The sequence below is a fragment of the Micromys minutus genome (assembly GCF_963924665.1).
Source record: "Micromys minutus genome assembly, chromosome: 31".
Taxonomy (NCBI): domain Eukaryota; kingdom Metazoa; phylum Chordata; class Mammalia; order Rodentia; family Muridae; genus Micromys; species Micromys minutus.
Window position 1 is genome coordinate 26309498 of NC_137966.1, and position 18696 is coordinate 26328193.

The following is an 18696-nucleotide window of genomic DNA, read 5'->3' on the forward strand; positions in this document are numbered from 1 at the left end:
AGTTCTTGGGCTTGGCTTGTAATTTAGATGGCTCAGCTCATGAAAACTTCAAGTAGGTGTTGTGGCCTGCTAATAGTAAAAGTGGTTAGAAGGCAAAAATTAGAGTCTCCAAAGCTAGCTGGTTAGCTAGACTAGCCTTATCTGTAAACGCTAGGCTCTGAAAGACCCTGCCTTGGTGAATAAGGTTGAAAGCAATTGAGGGACACTCCTGATAACATTGGGCCTGCCCCCATAAACATGTATAAATTTAGGTCACATACATGTAAACTTGCATGTGTATATACATAACACATAAAATTAATTAATTTTATATGTATTTGATCGATTGATTGTGCCTGTGGGAGTCATCCCCTATTATTGGAGTTAGGGGTGGCTGTGAGCAACCATATACCTGTTGGGAAATCAAACCCTTGTCTTCTGCAAAAGCAGTCAGTGCTCTTAACTGCCAAGCCATTTCTTTAGCTCTTGCATGTGAAATTTTTAAAAGTCCTTAGAATTGTAATATTTTTTTGGTGTCTTCTGAGATGGTTTGCCAGTGAATACTGGAGAATGTTAGGGGGCGGGCTTTTTAGAGTATCTGAGATGTAGGCATGGCTCAAAATTGGAGACACTGGAACAGGGCTTGGATACTGGAATTGGAGACACTGGAACAGGACTTGGATACTGGAATTGGGAATACTGGAACAGGACTTGGATACTTGAATTGGGGATACTTAAAAACCTGAGGAGATTTAACTCTATAACTCTTGATTTTTGTTTTGTTTTGGTTTTTGTTTTTTCCAAGCCTGGGTTTCTTTCTGTAACAGAGCCCTGAATATCCTGGACTCACTTTATATGCTGGGGACAACATTCCATGACAGGGACTACCAGTAGTAGGCTGGGATGGAGACATCTCAGAAGCCTGCGGCAGCTCCTTGTAAAATAAGGATGGTATCTAGGACCCTGAGAAGCAGGAGACACATCCCTGCAGGGGACTGGCCATCTGAAATAAGAGACTGCCTGCAGTGGCCAGGATAGATATCTCATTAGCCCACGGCAACTCTTTGTAAAAAACAGTTGTTCCTATGTCTCCTGGGACCTTAGCCCTGGACAACAGCTGTATGGATTTCATTTGTGCGTGATTACTTTCCAGTTGGCATTGGTATGCGTAATTATTCTACTATATCCGATTTTCCTATTTCTTTCTCCTGCTCTGGTGGATTTTGTGAAACTGGATGTTCCTTGATGTGATGACTGTTAAACAATTAACAGTTGAGGCACGGGCACAGCACAGTCCTAATGGCCCAGGTACATGCTATGTGTTCTCATCTCAGAAACAATGTAATAATCGCACAATGGTAGTTCCAGATTAGTGCTGAACTTGCAAAAATTTGAAGAAGTTATTAAAAGATTAATTAGAGCCAACATTGGGACCCCAAGAAAGGAAGTTGAACTTAGGGGATAAAAGTGCTTTTAGCTGGTGATGGAAGTGGCATACTCAGTGAAGGCAGGCACTTCCTTTGAGTTCCAGGCCAGGCAGTGCTCTGTAGCGAAATCCTGCCCTGAAAAACAAGATGGGTGGATGGATGGATGAATGGATGGGTGGGTTGATGGATGGATGGGTGGATGGATAGATAGGATGGTTAGATAGAAGGATAGATGGATGGAAAAGAACAAATTACATCTGAGCTATCTCTCCAGTCCCTGAAACTTGTTTATTAAGATGGTATTAAACTGTAGCCCAGGCTGGCCTTGGATTCAAGGTAGCTCCTCATGCCTGCCACGTCGTACAATATTCATGTTTTCTTTTCCTTCCATCCTTTTACTTTTTTTTTTCCTTGAGGGGTGTCTGTTGTTCCTGGTAGCTTTGAATTGTAGATTCTCTTGTGTCAGCCTCCTGCTTTTTGAGATTATTGTCATATTCTATCACATTGACAAAACGCTGTAGGGAACAGGGAGATGGAGTGTAGTTTCTTGCTTAGGATTACACGTCTGGCTACCTGCATACATAAGCCCTGTAAAGTCTCTTTCCTAAAACACATTTAAAGTACGTCTGCAAGGATCACACCTACGCCATTATGATAAGGACATGTCTTGGTCCTGACAGATGTAAGGAGTGTGCTAAGGCTGCTTAGTGTATCACCACATCTGTCAGACACAATGGTGAAGGACTCACCTCACGTGAAGCTTTTCAGACTTTTAGTGGTAGTTTGTGCCACCATTATGTTGTAGTGCTTTTTAAATGCTGACGGAGCTCTTTAAAATACGTGCAGTAAGCCTGGTGCGGTGGCGCTTACCTTGACTCCCAGCACTCAGGCTGCAGAGGCATCTCTATGAGTTTGAGACCAGTGTGGACTACAAAGTGAGTTCCAGGATAGCCCGGGCCATGTGAAGACTGTTTCAAAAAACAAACAATTTAAGTATATTTAGTAGATTAATTTTCAGCTGTAAATAGCTGCACTTTTAAATGTTTTCATTTATTTATTTTTTGTAATACAGGTGAGTGTATCTCGGCAGGATATTGAAGATGCCGAAGAGACAGCAGCTCAGACTTGTGATGGGACAGACACCACAGAAGGACTGTTTAATATGGTCAGCATCTCTTTGTTTTGATATTGATGGTTAAATTTCTTTGTTTTAATCTTGTATTTTGATTGTTGCTCTTATTAGCATTTCTACTAAAAGAAGCATACACTGGAGCTTCATCACTGCAGAGTAGGAAAGACTGCTGCTGGTTAGTGGAGGGCCTGGAAGGATACCTGTGCCGGCAGTGCTTGCCTCGTGTTTAAGGCCTTAGTCTGATGCTAGAGCCCAGATAAAAGTGTTGGGAATAGAGACATGTGCTCAGAATTCTAGCACCAGTGAGGCACAGACAGAAAGGCCTCTGGCATGGCAGCAGGGCTAGTCTGGAGTAAGTGAGCTCTAGACTAGTGAGGACTCTGCTCACAGGTGGGCAGCCGTCCCAATACTTGTGCACATGAGTAAATAAACAGCTTAACAAGCTTGTGAATACCTTCTTAAATGAATATGTTGTTGGGATTACAAGTAAGTAACCTGCCCAGTGCTGACGTGTTATTTACTGCCTATATAAGATGCTAATGGAGCCCTTTAAGATAAGTGCAGTAAGTAACCTTATGTCTAAGAGTTTAAGTTTGTTTTTGGTGAAATTTGTCACTTTGATTCATTGTTTCTGTAAGCCACAGTATCTAGGAAACAGCAAGCACCAAGTTTAGTTTCTTTTTTTTTTTTTTTTTTTTAATTATTTATTATATGTAAGTACACTGTTGCTGTCTTCAGACACACCAGAAGGCATCAGATCCCATTACAGATGGCTGTGAGCCACCATGTGGTTGCTGGGAATTGAACTCAGGACCTCTGGAAGAGCAGTCAGTGCTCTTAACCACTGAGTCATCTCTCCAGCCCCCAAGTTTAGTTTCTGTCTTTTAATTTATTTTATATTCATTGGTGTTTTGTCTGCATGCATGTTTGTGTGAGGGTCAGAAGCTGCCATGGACCCGAGTTACAGACTGGTGTGAGCTGTGATGTGGAATAGAACCCAGTGCCAAGGATTCCTTAAAGTAGTCACTCTCTAACGGGGGTGATGTACACTGGGGAGGTCAGCTGACCAGAGTTTGAGCTGAATTGAGATACTGTTGAGTCTAGGCAGAGGATACTTTTTTGGAGTCCATTGTCTTTTCCCATGTAGATTCTAGAGATGAGACAGACTACGGTCACTAGCAAACCCCTTCACTCACTGGGAATCCCGATGGCTCTGTGCCACTTTTGACTTCTGGACATTGGTTCTGAGGCTGCGACTGGAGAGGCTGTGTGTTCTTGGCAGACAACACAATAGCTTTAGAAAGCCTATTCAGATCTGGGAACGGTGACACAGGCCCAGCACTGCAGAGTCAGGGCTGTTGATAAACACATGCTTAGTCTGGGTGAGGATCCAGTCCTGCTCCTCCCTCTCACACTTGCCTTATCACTCAAGCCCCAAAAAATAAAGAAAAGGAAAAAAAATAGAATAGACTGGTGCTTATTTAAAACTCAAGAAAAAAAAAGCAGAAAAAGCACATTTCTGCTTGAGAGTCTGGGACAGTGTGTGTGTTTTCTCATCTTTTAGAAGAAATAATCGTGGGCTGGAGACATTGGTTAAGAGCACTGACTGCTCTTCCAGAGGTCCTGAGTTCAGTTCCCAGCAACCACATCGTGACTCACAACCATCTGTAACGGGATCCAATGCCCTCTTCTGGTGTGTCTGAAGGGAGCAACAGAGTATATAAAATAAATAAATTAATTTAAAAAAAAAAAAAGAAACAATCACCTGTGTCGGTTTCTTGGTTTCCCTGGGCATTAAGGACTCCATGACTTTTGTAATGTCATTTTCCACTTGCTCAAAGGATGAAGATGAGGACACTGACCCTGAGAAAAAAACTGACCAGCAGTGTCCTAGCCAAATGGCTCATCCCACTGCAGAGCGTCTGGACATCCTGTTCTCCTTGCTGCTGTCCTACATTGAGGATTTCTGCCGGGTACAAGGTAACCACCAGGATATGGTAGAATTGGTGCAGACCCTGGGGATTCGGTAAAGGGTCAGACACGTTACCTTCTGTGCCAGTGTCACACAGTTAGGACTCCACTGTTTGTAGTAAACTTCAAAGCCCGTGTTGTCAGTGTTGGGCATGAGATGGAGTTTGGACTTTAGAAGAAATGACATGTATGTGAGGTGCTTAGGAAGTTTAGTAATGGAGTGCTGACCATCTCAGCATCATGCCTGTATTCCAGCTTCTTGAGAGGCCTGGCGATGTGTATTCTATACCGGTGTCAGGACTCTACAGAGCAAACTAGTCTTAGGAAACGACTTGAAGACTTGAAGACTGCATGTCTGTGATTTAAGAACAGGTTTATTAGCAAGGCTAACCACACATAGAGGCAAGTGGATCTCTGAGTTAGAGACCCAAGTCTCGGGACAGGCATGAATACACAGAGAAGCCCTGTCTCAAACCAAAAAAGGGACTGAGTTTAATCAGCATCGAAGATACAGACATAGTAGTCCATGTCTGTAGTTTCAGACTTTGGGAGGAACATGAGTTTGAGATCACCAGATTGGACTGTATGAGGCTGGCTTCCCTGCAGTGTGAAGCAAGGTCCTGACTGCCTCTTGGATTACACTGAGAGGAGCAGAGTCTCCAGCCACTGAGATGCAGAACTACTGCCCGGTTAATGCTGGGGTCTTGTTTTGGTTTAGATTTGCTTTTTTGCATTTCTGCCTTTTCCTTTTTGTACTTGAGCCTCATGAATCCACCCCCCCCCCTTTTTTTTTTTTTTTTTTAGTTTTTAGTTTGTCGGTTGGTTTGGTTTGGTTTTTCAAGAGAAGGTTTCTTGCCTAGCCTAGAACTAATTTTGTAGACTAGGTTGGCCATGAACTGGAGATTTACCTGCCTCTGCCTCCCGAGTGCTGGAATTAAAGGAATGTACCACCACTGCTTTCAAATGCTGTTTCTAATGGTATTGTGTTTGTTTGAAAATGTCTATGAAATTGAAATTAAAATTTTCTCTGTAGGTAAAATTGATAACAATAAAACAAAGGATTTATACCGTGATCTGATAACTATCTTTGAGAAACTTTTGTTGCCCACACATGCCTCCTGCCATGTACAGTTCTTCATGTTTTTCTTTTGCAGCTTTAAATTGGTAAGTAAATGGCATTGCCATGTTGTTTGTTTGTTTGATTGATTAATTAATTGATTGATTGGCTAGCCTGGAACTCAAGAGATATGCCTGCCTTTACCTCATGAGTACTGTGATTAGAGGCATGTGCTACCAGGCTCAAGTAAAAATTTATTATTATTTTCAAAGTATGTGTACCTGTGCATGTCTGTGTGTGGTTATGTTTGCTGTGTAAGTATTGGTACCTACAGCATTTAGAAGAGGATATCAGACCCCCTGGAGCTGAACTTTGTTTTTCTGAAGCAATATGAACTCCTAATCCCCCGCCCATCTCTCTGGCCCTTGTGTTACTGTTTTATTCCACATTTTTCTTCTTTAAAACTGTGGAAGACACTAAAGGTGTTATCCTGCCTTTGGTCACTAAATGGTGCACTTCCCCTTCTTGTGGCACCGGGGCAAGTACTCTACCAACCAAGCTATCCCTGGCTCCCAACCACATGGTGGTCTACAACCATCTGATGCCCTCTTTTGGTATGTCTGAAGACAGCTACGATGTACTTGATAAATAAAATAAATCTTTAAAAAATACAAGCAAAAAATAAGTAAGATTTTTATATTGGCTATCTACTCCTGGGCATGATTTGAAAGGCCTTTGGAGAAACTGATTTTTTTCCTTTATAAGGGGGAATTGGAGATAGCTTTATTTCTGCCTGCTCTTCTACATTGTTCCTGAGCCCCGAGGGGAGGGATTTCATGGAGACCACCCATTTAGGACTGAGTGGTCAAAGGTCTCTCACTCTGCACACTGTCAGGATGTGGGTCTCTGTGCATTTCTGTCTTACTTCAGAAGAAGTTTCTCTTATGATGGATGAGTGAGACACCAGTCAATAAATATAGTAGAATGTTATTGGGGGTCATTTTATAGCTTCATCTTCTAGCCAAACAGTAGTAATATTTGGGTGTTTGTGAAGTTCATGGTCTATCTAATCTCAGGTTCTTGGCCGCCTAAGCAGTCAGACATAGATTTCCATCTCCTGGAGTAGGCCTTGAATTCAGTTAGATAGTGGTTGGTTACTTCAACAGTTATGCAGCTTTGCCTCAGTGTATCATGCAGGCAGGTCACCCTTGTCGGGTTTGAAGCTGGGCTGCAATTCCCATTTCTCCTTGGGTAGCGTCCTTTCTAGTGCCAGGCACACTAGTTAGTGGAGGGTGAAGGCTCCAGGTAGGTACCAACTCAAATGCTCTATTCCGTGAGATGGCAAGTGTTACCTTTAGCCATCAGGCCTTGTCATTAGTTCGTAGAGAAAGACTAATAGGCCTGGCAGTAGCTTGACTTTTGGGAGTTTCTTTGGCCAACAATGCTACAGTTTGAGCAATGGGTTAGAACAAAGGCGTGACCTGCTCCTGGCCCTGGCACTTAGGTTGTGTTGTTGAAAGGGTTGTAGTTGTGGGTTTGTCTTCCTTGATATTTAGTGCCTTTATTTAGACATTTTTCAAATCTGTATCTAGTTTTAGGAGCTTCTATTGTAGTAGGTTTCTGTTTGACCCCTCAGATGGCACACAAGTGTTAGCTGCCCTTCCTTTACCCCTCTTCCCTTCCTCCCTCCAGTGACTTCTCCCTGTCCCTCTCCTCTAACTATGTTTTCTATTTTCCCCACCTTGGGAGATCCTCCCATCCCTCCTACCTTATTCCTTTATACCCAACCTCTGTGGTTCTATTGAAGCCTATCAAAGGATTGAATGCTTCCATATCCACATACGATTTTGTCTTTGGGGTTTGAGTTAGGACTCTTAGGATGACTTTTTTTTTTTTTTTTTTTTTTTTTTCCTAGCTCCATCCATTTACCTCCAAATTTAATAATTTTTTCCTTCCTTCTTTCCTTTCTCTTTTTTCACAGTTGAGTTTACATTTTGTGAATGTACTGTGTTTTCTTCATTCATCTGTTGATGACATCTAAGCTGTATCTCGTTCTAGGTGTTATGAATGGCTATGCAGTAAGCACAGGTGACAAGTGTCTCAGCAGTAGGATGCAGAGTCCTTAGGTAGTTGCCCAACAGTGAGGTAAATCTATTGTCATCTTCCTTAGGAACCACCACACCGATTTCCATGCTGGCTGTAAAATTTGTACTTCTTCAGCAGTGGATGAGTGTTTTTCTGCCCCCACATCCTTGCCAGCACGAGCTGTCCTTTTACTGATCTCTGCTGTTCTAACTGGTGTAGACTGACGTCGTAGAGTTGTTTTGATTTGCATTTCCTTGATAGCTAAGTATCCTTGAACCTTTCTTTAGGTGTTTTTCAGCCATTTCTGTTTCATCTTTTAAGAACTGTTTAATTATGTGCCCCGTTTTTAAATTGGTTGTTTTCTTGTTCGGGTTTTTGTTTTTGAGTTCTTGTGTATTTTAGACATTAACTGTTTTTCAGATGTGTAATTGGTGTAAGATCTTTTCCCGTTCTATAGTCTTTCACTTTGTCCTGATTACAGTGTCCTTTGCTGCACAGAAGCTTTTAATTCCATGAAGTCCCATTTATTAATCTTAGTGCCTGTGCTATCAGTGTTCTGTTCAGCAAGTCTCCTCCAGTGCCAGTTCAAGACTGACCCCACTTTCTCTTCTATTGCATTCAGGATATCTGGCCTTAGAGTGAAGTCTGATTCATTCGTAGGTGCAGGGGGATTAGTAGGGATCTATTTACATTCTTCTACATGCATCCATCCATTTGAGTTGACTAGCATACTTTGTTGAAGATCCTCTTATTTTCCAGTGTATATTTCTGGCCTTTTTTTGGGGGGGGGGTTAAAAATCAGCTGTTCATAGGTGTGTGGACTAATGTCTAGGTCTCCGATTTGATTCCATTGATAAACATTTGGGTTTTGTTTTTGTTTTTTGCCAATACCATGCAGTTTTTTATTACTATAACTCTATAGAACCCTTTGAGATTGGGGATAGTGATACCTCTTGCAGTTCTTTTATTGTTCAGGACTGGTTTAGCTTTCTCTCTCTCTGTGTGTTTTTCCATATGAAGCTGGAAGTTGCCCTATCAGTTCTGTGAAGAATTGTGTTGGATCTCTAGGCTGCCTTTTGTAGGATGGCTGTTTTCACTACATTCATTCTACTGACCCATGAGCATAGGAAATCTTTCCATCTTCTAGTATTTTCTTCAGCGTCTTAAAAGTTTTTATTATATGAGCTTTTCACTCTCTTGGTTAGATTTACTCCCAAGATTTTTTCTTTTGGAATTAAAGGCATGTACCACCACCACCCAGCTTCCTTTTAACTTTCATGTCTTGAATTGTCATTTCATTCTACTACTTGTGTGTTTAAGTCTTCACTAAGGGAGCCTTGAACATACATTAAAGTCCTTGTGTGTGCTTCTGCTGTGCCTCATTCCTCATTCCTGCTGTCTAGGTGTGAAAGAGAATGGTTGTCTGATAGTGAGTTCTTCTGGAGGTGCGTGTGTGGTACAGAATAAGAATAGAGGTGGGCTAAGAGAGGTGGCTGAGGGGGGCTTCAGGAAAGACATACTGGTAGTCCTGCTTACACTAGAGGTGGGGTCCACAGGGTGTTAGAGGTGTGACAGGGGATCCTGGAAATAGATTGAAGAAAGATAGGGATGAAATGTCTAGTGGGGGACCTTGGGATGGAGAGATCTTAATGGAGGACAGTGTGATTCATCTACCCGAGTCCCTGCCTGGAACACTTGGGGATCTTTGGGATATGAAGTATTTCTAGATATGGGGGCTTGAAGTAGGAATAAGGAATAAGGATGGGCTAGAAGTAGGTAGTGTGCTGAGACGTCCACAGGGAGAAGGGCTGCTACATTTATGCCAAGGTTTGGCAGAGTCACTGAAGAGGAGATGGAGGGAAAAGGGCACTGTAGAAGAGGTCAAGAAGGACATGGCCTGAGTCCTAGCCTACTATCCTGGCTGATGAATCCTAGGGAGACAGTATTTCTGCCTGTCAGTGATGTATCACAGTGGGACTAGGTGGAAAGAGCGTTGAGTCTGCTGGGTTTTGCTTTTAAATAAGAGCCATGACTGCTCTTGTGTTTAGCAGTGTAACTACATTGTTAGGTGATACCTTCAAGGTGCTGAGAGCTAGCATATCTTCAACATTAGAAAGATGAACCCAGCAGTCTCTCTTGTTACAGGGATTTGCAGAAGCATTTTTGGAACATCTCTGGAAAAAGTTGCAGGATCCAAATAACCCTGCCATCATCAGGCAGGCCGCTGCCAATTACATCGGGAGCTTCTTGGCAAGAGCTAAATTTATTCCTCTTATGTAAGTGACCTGATTTTCTAAATGCCTTTTGTTGTTGTTGTTGTTGTTAAGATTTATTTATTAGGGAGCTGGAGAGATGGCTCAGCCGTTAAGAGCTCTGACTGCTCTTCCAGAGGTCCTGAGTTCAATTCCCAGTAACCACATGGTGGCTCACCACCATCTGGGATGGGATCCGATGCCCTCTGCTGGCCATCTCTCCAGCCCTCCAAATGCTTTGTAATGTTTACTTTAGGAAGATTATAGTATTTTCTTAAGTCAAAGAAATAGGCCTTATACTTTTGGTTTATCTTTGTAAAGCAAGGGGGAAACCTGTTAACTGTGGTGGAAGATGTCTTTATTTCTAAGAAGCAGCTTTAGAAGGGGTGATGTCCATTTTGGATAAAATAAGTACATGAGGCTTTTAAAAGCATGTGTGTTGTCCCTGAAAGCCTGTCTGTCTTCATGGATAGCACGGTGCTGTAGATTGTTTTGATACTTATTGTAGGTTTGTCGTTTTTCACTTGCTTTCCAAGTCACATGTGTCTGTTTGACCTGAGGAAAACCCTTTTGAAGGTAATTAGTGTGGGATGGAGGTCAGTTTCTTCAGGGAGCTCTCTTCAGCAGAGATGCTGTTAACCCATCTCTTAGTCACCTGGACATCTGTGGTCCTTAGCCACACAGCCATTGGGTTGGGAGCTGATCCAGGAAGCCTGAGCTAAGTTGGAAAATTTTTCTTAAAATTTGGCCTCACCTTAACATTGGAAGGTATCCTGTAATCCCAGCTCTTGGGAGGCAGAGGCAGGTGGATCTCTGAGTTCAAGGCCATCCAGGGCTACACAGAGAAACCCTATCAACACAAATGAAAAACCGTAACAAAAAATTGGAAGGCAATTTCCTACCACCATCCTTTTCCTTCTGCTTCTCTCTGTTCTCGAGGAAGGTTTTTGGTGAGTTTTTTGTTTGCTTATTTGTTTTTGTTTTGTTTATCATCATCATCATTATTATTATTACTGCTACTGTTTTATTGTTTTATTTTGTTTTGTGATGGGGATGGACCCCAAGACCTCATGTGTGCTAAGCAGTTGCCCATAGGTACTATTTTAGCTTTCTAAGTGAAAGGCAGGTGTGTGTTTCTTTCTCTAGCTTTCTGATTTATAACCCTGACTTTTTTCTCTTTCTAGCACTGTGAAGTCATGCCTGGATCTTTTGGTTAACTGGCTGCACATGTACCTTAATAACCAGGATTCCGGAACAAAGGCTTTTTGTGATGTTGCACTCCATGGACCATTTTATTCAGCCTGCCAAGCTGTGTTCTACACTATTGTTTTTAGACACAAGCAGCTTTTGAGTGGCAACTTGAAGGAAGGTCAGCTGCGGATTCAGGCTGGGCTTTGTTATTTATTGTACCTTAGGGCACTGACCTGGGGTCCGAGGACCTGAAGGGATAGGGCAGAGTGTAGTCTAATGTGTCTGATAGTGAGTGCCTCTGGAGGTGCGTGTGTGGTACAGAATAAGGAATATCAGTGGGCTAAGAGAGAAGGCTGACCAGATTGGGTTCTATAGCTATGTTCCAACATCTAACAAGAATAAACCTGCCATATAAATAGAATGTAAATGTTTGTCACAGGAGGCACAGAATTATCTCCAAGAGCAGTCCAGGGAACAAAATGAATCTGAGGGAAAAGGCCCTCCGCCTTTTTTCCTGGAGCCTCTCTCACAGTTCCCCAGGGCAGTTTTCTCTGGTTCTTTCTGTTGACATCGGTTCATGCTTGTTTTTAAATGTGAGGGGTTGGGGATGGTTGGGTCACAGACTTGGAACCAGGTCCTCGGTTCACAGTACTGAGCAGTTGTTAGTTTCCAACTGCTGTCTATGGGCTGTGTAGGGAGAATGCTGCACTTGGAGCTTGAGCAGGCAGTGTCTGCCCCTATCTGAGCTCTTCCCGCTGCACTTCCTTGTGGCCTTGTTTTGCCCCAGGACAACATTTTCCTAGGCCACTGTTTCTTAACCTTCTTAATGCTGCAACTCCTTGATAAAGTTCATGTTGTGGTAACCCACAGCCACAAAAATGTTTTTATTTTTACTGCATAACTGTAATTTTGCTACTGTTATAAACTGTAAAGTAAATATATGTATTTTCTGACAATTTTAGGTGGCTCCTGTGAAAGGAGCCGTTCAACCCCTCAACAGGGTCATGACCCACAGGTTGAGAACCATTGTTCTAGGCTTTATTCTGTGCCTGTAGTTTTCTGAAGTCCCAGGGCCTTATCGGTTAGGGGTGTGCCTGTGTGTGGGCACATGGGCTCACATGCCTGTGGAGTCCCTCTGTGTGTGTGTGTGTGTGTGTGTGTGTGTGTGTGTGAGAGAGAGAGAGAGAGAGAGAGAGAGAGACAGAGAGACAGAGAGACAGAGAGAGACAGAGACTATTTGTGTCTGTGTGTATATGTGTGTGCTACCTTGCTAAGCCTCCAAGGGCTGAGATTATAGTTGTGTGCCATACCTGGCTTTGTTTATGTGATTTTTAAATACATAAACACATAAAATATATGCACATACATTACTTACAATGTTTTATTAATATATATTAAACTTATTAACTTTATTTTATGTGTATGGATGTTTTGTTTGCATGTATGTCTGTGTATCATGTGTGTGCCTGGTTCCCATGGAAGTCGTAAGAAGACATAAGACCACTGGAATTGGAACCACAGACAGTACTGAGCTTGGAACTCAGTCTTGGTCTTATGCAAGAGCAATTAAGTGGTCATAACTACTGGGCCATCTCTATCCTCTATGTAATTTTAAATTGGTAATTTTAACTACCATTTTAACTGATAATTAAGAAAATAGACGTGAATTGGTCTGCTTGGTTAATAATAGTAAATATTTGCATTTTATTTAAATTTTTTTTGAGGTGATTTCACTATGGCCTCAGGTTGGTTTCAATTAGTAATCCTTCTACCTCAGCCTGGGCTTTGTAGGAGGGAATTTATTAGCTCTGAGACAAAGGCTTATGTTAGGATGACTTAGGGAGAGGGAGAAAATATAGTCAGTAACACTCAACCTTACAGTGGTGCTGGGCTTGGTCAGGCTCTTGGTGCCTGGTAGAAGTTGCACTTCGGTGGCCTCCCGTGTGCACTCAAGTCTGCTCTGAGCTTTCAGATACTGACTGCAGGTTGCCATGGAATCCTTCACCCAATAGAAATTTGTTTCTTCAGAAAAGTGTGCTGGACGCCAGCTAGAATTTACTCCTGTATTTCTACGAGTATTATCTTGTTGATAATATTTATTTTGGGGTGTGGTGTAATGTGGCTCAAGCCCATCCTAAGCATGTGCCCTACCACAGAGCCCTTAAATTGGTTAATTACATATGTAATAAATTGTGGTTCTAAAGGTCTTAAGTCATCCCCTCTTTAATCAAAGGTCTTCGGTATCTTCAGAGTCTAAATCTTGAGCGCATTGTGCTGAGTCAGCTGAACCCGCTGAGGATCTGCCTGCCGTCTGTAGTGAGTCTCTTTGCCGCTATCACGAAGTGAGTTTTCTGCATTTTCCTTTATGGACATTTTTCCTTTAAGATGTAGCTGTCCTGAGACACACCAGAAGAGGGCGTAGGATCCCATTGCAGACGGTTGACTCAGGACCTCACTGAGCCGTCTCTCCAGCCCCCTTTATGGACATTTAAAAAAGTCAAGGGGTGGGGCTTAGTGCTGGATGCCATTCGCTCTGGCACTGAGAGTGAATTTTCAAGAGCAACACATAGGAAGACACCAGTGCTGCAGTTCTAGAGCACTGCAGCCAGGCACTCTGTTCTTTAGTGGCACTGGAATCTCTGCTGTCAGAGGCCTAGGCGCTCTAGTGATACTTGGTGGACAGTGAACAGGCAAACGAGTGCACTGCGAGGTGCCTTGAGGAAGCCACGGATCCTTGGTTTCACAGACACATGTATTAGCAACAGAACCAACTGGAGGAGACCTTGATAGTTAAAGGTTGGGGTGACCGAGTGTGGCTCTCAGGAAGCACAGGCAGTAACAAATGTGAGGTGTTGTGGAAAGGGCACGTCCTCACCCCAAACACATTCTGATACAGCTCTGCACTGCTACAGTGGTTCAGACGTGCTGTGCAGTTCTCTGAGGGAAATATAGCTGTGTGGTTATGGAAGGCAAAGGCCTTCAGCCTGTAAATATGGAGTCAGTGCACCTTTGGATTTTCACCAATGATGACTTGAATTTCATGAAAAATCTTTAAGTGAATTTTTATTTAAGAGCAGTAGTGCCAGCCAGTGAGCCCAGCCTCCTTGGGCTAAGGTTAGAAGTATACACGGCACCTGCCTTTTTGTTGTTGATTTGTGTGTGTGATGCTTTGTCTGCTTTGTTGTGTGTCCCACAGTAAGTACCAGCTCGTGTTCTGCTACACCATCATGGAGAGGAACAATCGCCAGATGCTCCCTGTTACTCGAAATACAGCTGGTGGGGACTCTGTGCAGACCTGCACCAACCCACTGGACACGTTCTTTCCCTTTGACCCTTGTGTGCTTAAGAGGTAGGTCCTCTCTCTTTCCCCTTCCCAAGGCTGGGATTGAGAATTGCAGTGTCCTCAGTGGGCTTGCTGTTCATTTGGGTAATGGTCAGTGTGTGGCGCCCAGTGGCCCCAGAGCTTCACAAGCACGTTCATGCTCATGTCTCTCTGAGCCCTGGAGCCCTGGGGTACTGAGGCCTTTTGGCTTGTTGTTTTGTGGGATTCGTCAGGGGGTAGTGAATTCAGGCTTCCAGGAGTGGGCAGGCACTAACAGCTTTCGGCTTGCTAGGTTTCTGTCAACATTATCTTTCCTCCAGAGACTGAGTCCTCCCCCAGTGCTTGTGATTTATCTGGATAGATTGTTTAGGGAAACATGCAGTCATTCTTGGTGTTTGTCTGCTTTTGCTAACTGCAGTTTCTATTTTTCTTTTCTAATGCTTTTATTTTATGAGTGTTGTGCCTACATGTGTATGTGAGTGTGTGCATGTGTGTTTTGTGGGTGTTGTGCCTGTAAGTGTGTGTGTGATTGTCTACATGTGTGTTTTGTGAGTGTGCCTCCATGTGTACCACAGCACGTGCTTTTAGTGACTGCACCTAACAGTTTATAAGCCGCTTTTCATGTTGCCTGGTCCCTAAGTCTTTGCTGGCTGATGTCGGTTTTCTAGACTTAACATTTAATAGGTTCCTGTAGGAGTTCCAGAATATCAGTCTGTTTGTACATGTGATAATTTGTCGGTCACTGACTGGGCCAGAAACACCCTTGAAGTATGAGAGACGGTATAATCATCTGTCTGCATGACTGGGGTCCTCCTAATGATGAAGCCTCAGGACTCACCACACTTCCCTTGTCAGCCGTGGTCTTTACTTCCTGCTTTGATGTGTGTCTTGAGAAAAGAACTAAGGTGTTGGAATTTTTGGCTTCATATTGACTTTGAAATGCCATCCTTGGCAGGTCAAAGAAGTTCATTGACCCTATTTATCAGATTTGGGAAGACATGATTGCCGAAGAGCTGCAGGAGTTTAAGAAATCCACTAGGAAGGTAAGACCGGGACAGACATTGGACTCAGGCCACAGTGATTACTGCTTGAGTCAAAGCCCAGGTTTTTAGTAATAAGGCTTTGTAGAGTCTCATTGATTTCTGTCACGGTGGTTTCATGCAGCCCTGGGCCTCCCTCTCCCTCGCTCAGTGCTGTTGACTATCATACTAGGCCACTCTGAGATCAGTTACACACATGTGTATGGAAACCAGAGTCAGCTTGGCCTTAGGAAGTAGCTTATTTTCTCAGATAGGATTTTTCATTTGCAGGCTGAATCTGGCTGAGTGTTCCTGAGCCTGGCTAGCCAGTGAGTGAACCCAGGGATCCACTTGACTGCCTCCTCAAGCACAAGGTTCCAAGTGTACATGGACCTAGCTTTTTATTTTTTTGTTATTAGTTTCTGATGTGTTTATAAAAAGATGGATGGGGGGTGATGTGTAGAAGCCAGTCGTGAGCACATGGGGGGGTGGGAGGAGATGAGAGGACAGAGCAGGAGCAGGAAGGGAAGAGAGAGGAGGGCAAACAGCACCTTTTACAGTGAGTCAGGCACACCTGGCTATTGCCAGGTAACTTGGGGGTGGAATTTAGACAGAATGCTAACAGTTTATTTGTTTTTTGGGGGAAAGGTTTCTGTCTGTTCTGGAACTGTAGACCAGGCTGGCCTTGTACTCAGAGACCTAAGTGCCTCTGTCTCCCAAGTGATAGGATTAAAGGTGTGCAGCACTGTCTGGTTTTATTTTTAATAACCAGGTACTATAAAGACTCTGGGAGGTAAAAGTTGGTTGGAAATGAGCTTGATCGCAGCCTCCATGTGGCTTAGTGGTGAAGTGCTTGACTGGCCTGCATGAGGCCTGGAGTTTTACCCCAGCACCAGAGCTGGGGTGCTGGCTCCTTTCTGTCATGTTCGTGAACTTGGGAGATCAAGAGTTTTGAGGCCATTGTGCTACATAGTGAGACCCTGTCTTTGGGTGTGCAAGGGAGGAGTTGAGAAGGGAAATAGAAAAAAGCCGTGTGGCCGGTGTGTGAAATCCAAGCATGGGAGATGTGCTGGAGGATTGTGGAGGCTGCATGGTGAGGCCCTGTCTAAAAACAAACCCTATGAAAGACCCCTGGAAAGGGCTGTTCAGACCCCAGTGGTCAGAACTTACAGGTTGAGATCTGAGTTCTTGTTGGGCAGGACTTTGCTGGCTCCACAAACAGAAAGTGATGCACACAGAGTTTCAGTAGCCAGCCATCTGCTCATTACCCACCAAGTACAACTGCTCACTGTAGACTCTGCTCTTGGTTTGGGATCCTTAGGAATACACAGACACATATCTTGGGGTGGTTTGTTCCTCTCACATGTTGGTCCAAACTCAGGCTTGGTGGCAAGCACCGTCTCGTCATCCCACGAACACTTTTTAGACCAACAGTAGTCTCAACTCTGTTCTCTCCACAGGAGCTCGTGGAGGATGAAGACGATGATTTTTTGAAAGGTGAAGTGCCCCAGAGTGACACGGTGACCGGCCTTACCCCAAGCTCCTTTGACACCCACTTCCGAAGTCCTTCCAGCAGTGTGGGCTCCCCTCCTGTGCTGTACATGCCAGACCAGTCTCCGCCGCTCTCAAGGAGCTGTGATTGAGCCGCGCCGCGCCCACCACCGCTGCACTGGTCTATGCCTCCTGTGTCCAGCTTCCTGTCTACGGAAGGAAAGACTGAGTGTCATGTGCAATATGTCACAGTGGGACTGCTGGCTCCAGGCTGCGTCAGACTTCCCCGCCCTGGTGGCCTTCTGACAGCTTTCTTTTTAGTAGAACCACAACCACGTGACGTTTTTGGTCTTGTTTTGGTGAGATGTCCTCCAGGATCAGCACTGCCTGTGAATACTTTTAACTGTATCCTGCATACAGTGGCATGATGGCTTCCTTTTGACTAGAAGTCTATTTGTGCTGTGGGATGCAGGGAGATGCCGGGCAGAGGTGAACCTGAACACTTGGGCTGGCTTCACCAAGGGAACAGATGACTGCAGAGAAAGAAGCCAGGCAGGAATAGAAGATTCAGAGCAGCTCAGGCTGACTTAAGTGGGCTTGCACAACAGGGACTCAGCCAGCCTCGCTCTGTAGCAGGTGTGTTTGAGGACTGTGGTGGTCGCCTTCTCTCGTATCCTTACATGGAAACTTTTGTATTTGTGAAAATGGCCCTTTAAGTATATTTAATTTTTTGCCACATATATTTATTTAAAGGCAAGCAATATTTTCTTGGTCACAACATTTTTTAATGGAATTCTTCTCAAGGTTTATATACTCCTGTGTCATGAGACTGATTCAGAGCCCTGGACTTCAGTCTGCTTATGAATACATTTTGAACAGAGAAAATTTTATTGCTTTAAAAAGCTCTCATATGAGGCAGGCAGGTCTCTGAGTTCCAGGCCAGCCTTCACGGCTCGTCACTAGGAAACCTCAAGGTTTTATCTTTTTCTGTTTTTTGTTTTTTTTACTGTGTAGCCCTGGCTGTCCTGGAAATCACTGTGTAGCTCAGGCTGGTCTCGAACTCAGAGATCTGATTGCCTCCAACTCTGTAGTGCAGGGCGTTTGCACCATCACTGCCTGGTTCAAGGTTCTTATTTAACTGCTGACAGAAAACGCAATGAAGTTGAAGTAGATACTGATGGATTGTCAGGTTTGGAAAGTAGCTAGAATGTAGAAGGTGTGTTGACAAATAAGCCTCTTGGGTTACAAAGGAGTTTGTAGGGAAAATCCACTGTGGAAATGAAAGACAGCCTAGTGCACATGGTGCCTCCCTGCTCACACCAATGCAGGCTTTAATAAAGACTCAACCACACTTCAGGACTGCTGTGATGAACTACTGCTCCCCTCTGCTTCTAAAGGGAGTGGGATGGTTAGAACGAATGGGCAACCTACACATTTCTGAGAGATTCTGTGCTGTCTGGGCATGGCTTTCTGTAACTTGGATGCTGAGGCATGTCACGCGCCCACGCTTCCCGCCGCTAGGAACAGGCGTGCAACAAACAAACAGATTCTTCTGCGGATAACCTTTATTGTACAGCACTCTGAGCAGGGGGCTTCTTGAGCAGGAAACTTCTGAGCCGGGGACTCCCTACCGGGGTCTACTGTCTAGGCGACCTCTCACGCGCAGTCCCCCACGAACGATCTCTCTGTCCAGTCTCTGTCCACGCGGGACCTCCCACAATCTCTCTTATCGGGTCTCCACGTGGTATCTCTCTGCCATCCCTCCACGTG

At 44.0% G+C, this 18696-nt stretch overlaps 1 protein-coding gene across 1 annotated transcript in view; it reads left to right on the plus strand.

Annotated features, from left to right (window-relative positions):
• RRN3 (RRN3 homolog, RNA polymerase I transcription factor) overlaps positions 1 to 18280 on the plus strand; it is a 29890-nt gene extending 11610 nt beyond the window's left edge. The window contains exons 10-18 of the mRNA XM_080942485.1: positions 2479 to 2571; positions 4380 to 4518; positions 5543 to 5673; positions 9797 to 9927; positions 11088 to 11272; positions 13328 to 13436; positions 14291 to 14443; positions 15372 to 15459; positions 16896 to 18280. Coding sequence (XP_080798611.1) covers positions 2479 to 2571; positions 4380 to 4518; positions 5543 to 5673; positions 9797 to 9927; positions 11088 to 11272; positions 13328 to 13436; positions 14291 to 14443; positions 15372 to 15459; positions 16896 to 17078 — 1212 coding nt within the window. The 3' untranslated portion in view covers positions 17079 to 18280. The remainder of the gene's footprint in view (positions 1 to 2478; positions 2572 to 4379; positions 4519 to 5542; positions 5674 to 9796; positions 9928 to 11087; positions 11273 to 13327; positions 13437 to 14290; positions 14444 to 15371; positions 15460 to 16895) is intronic.
• Positions 18281 to 18696: the final 416 nt, after the last annotated feature.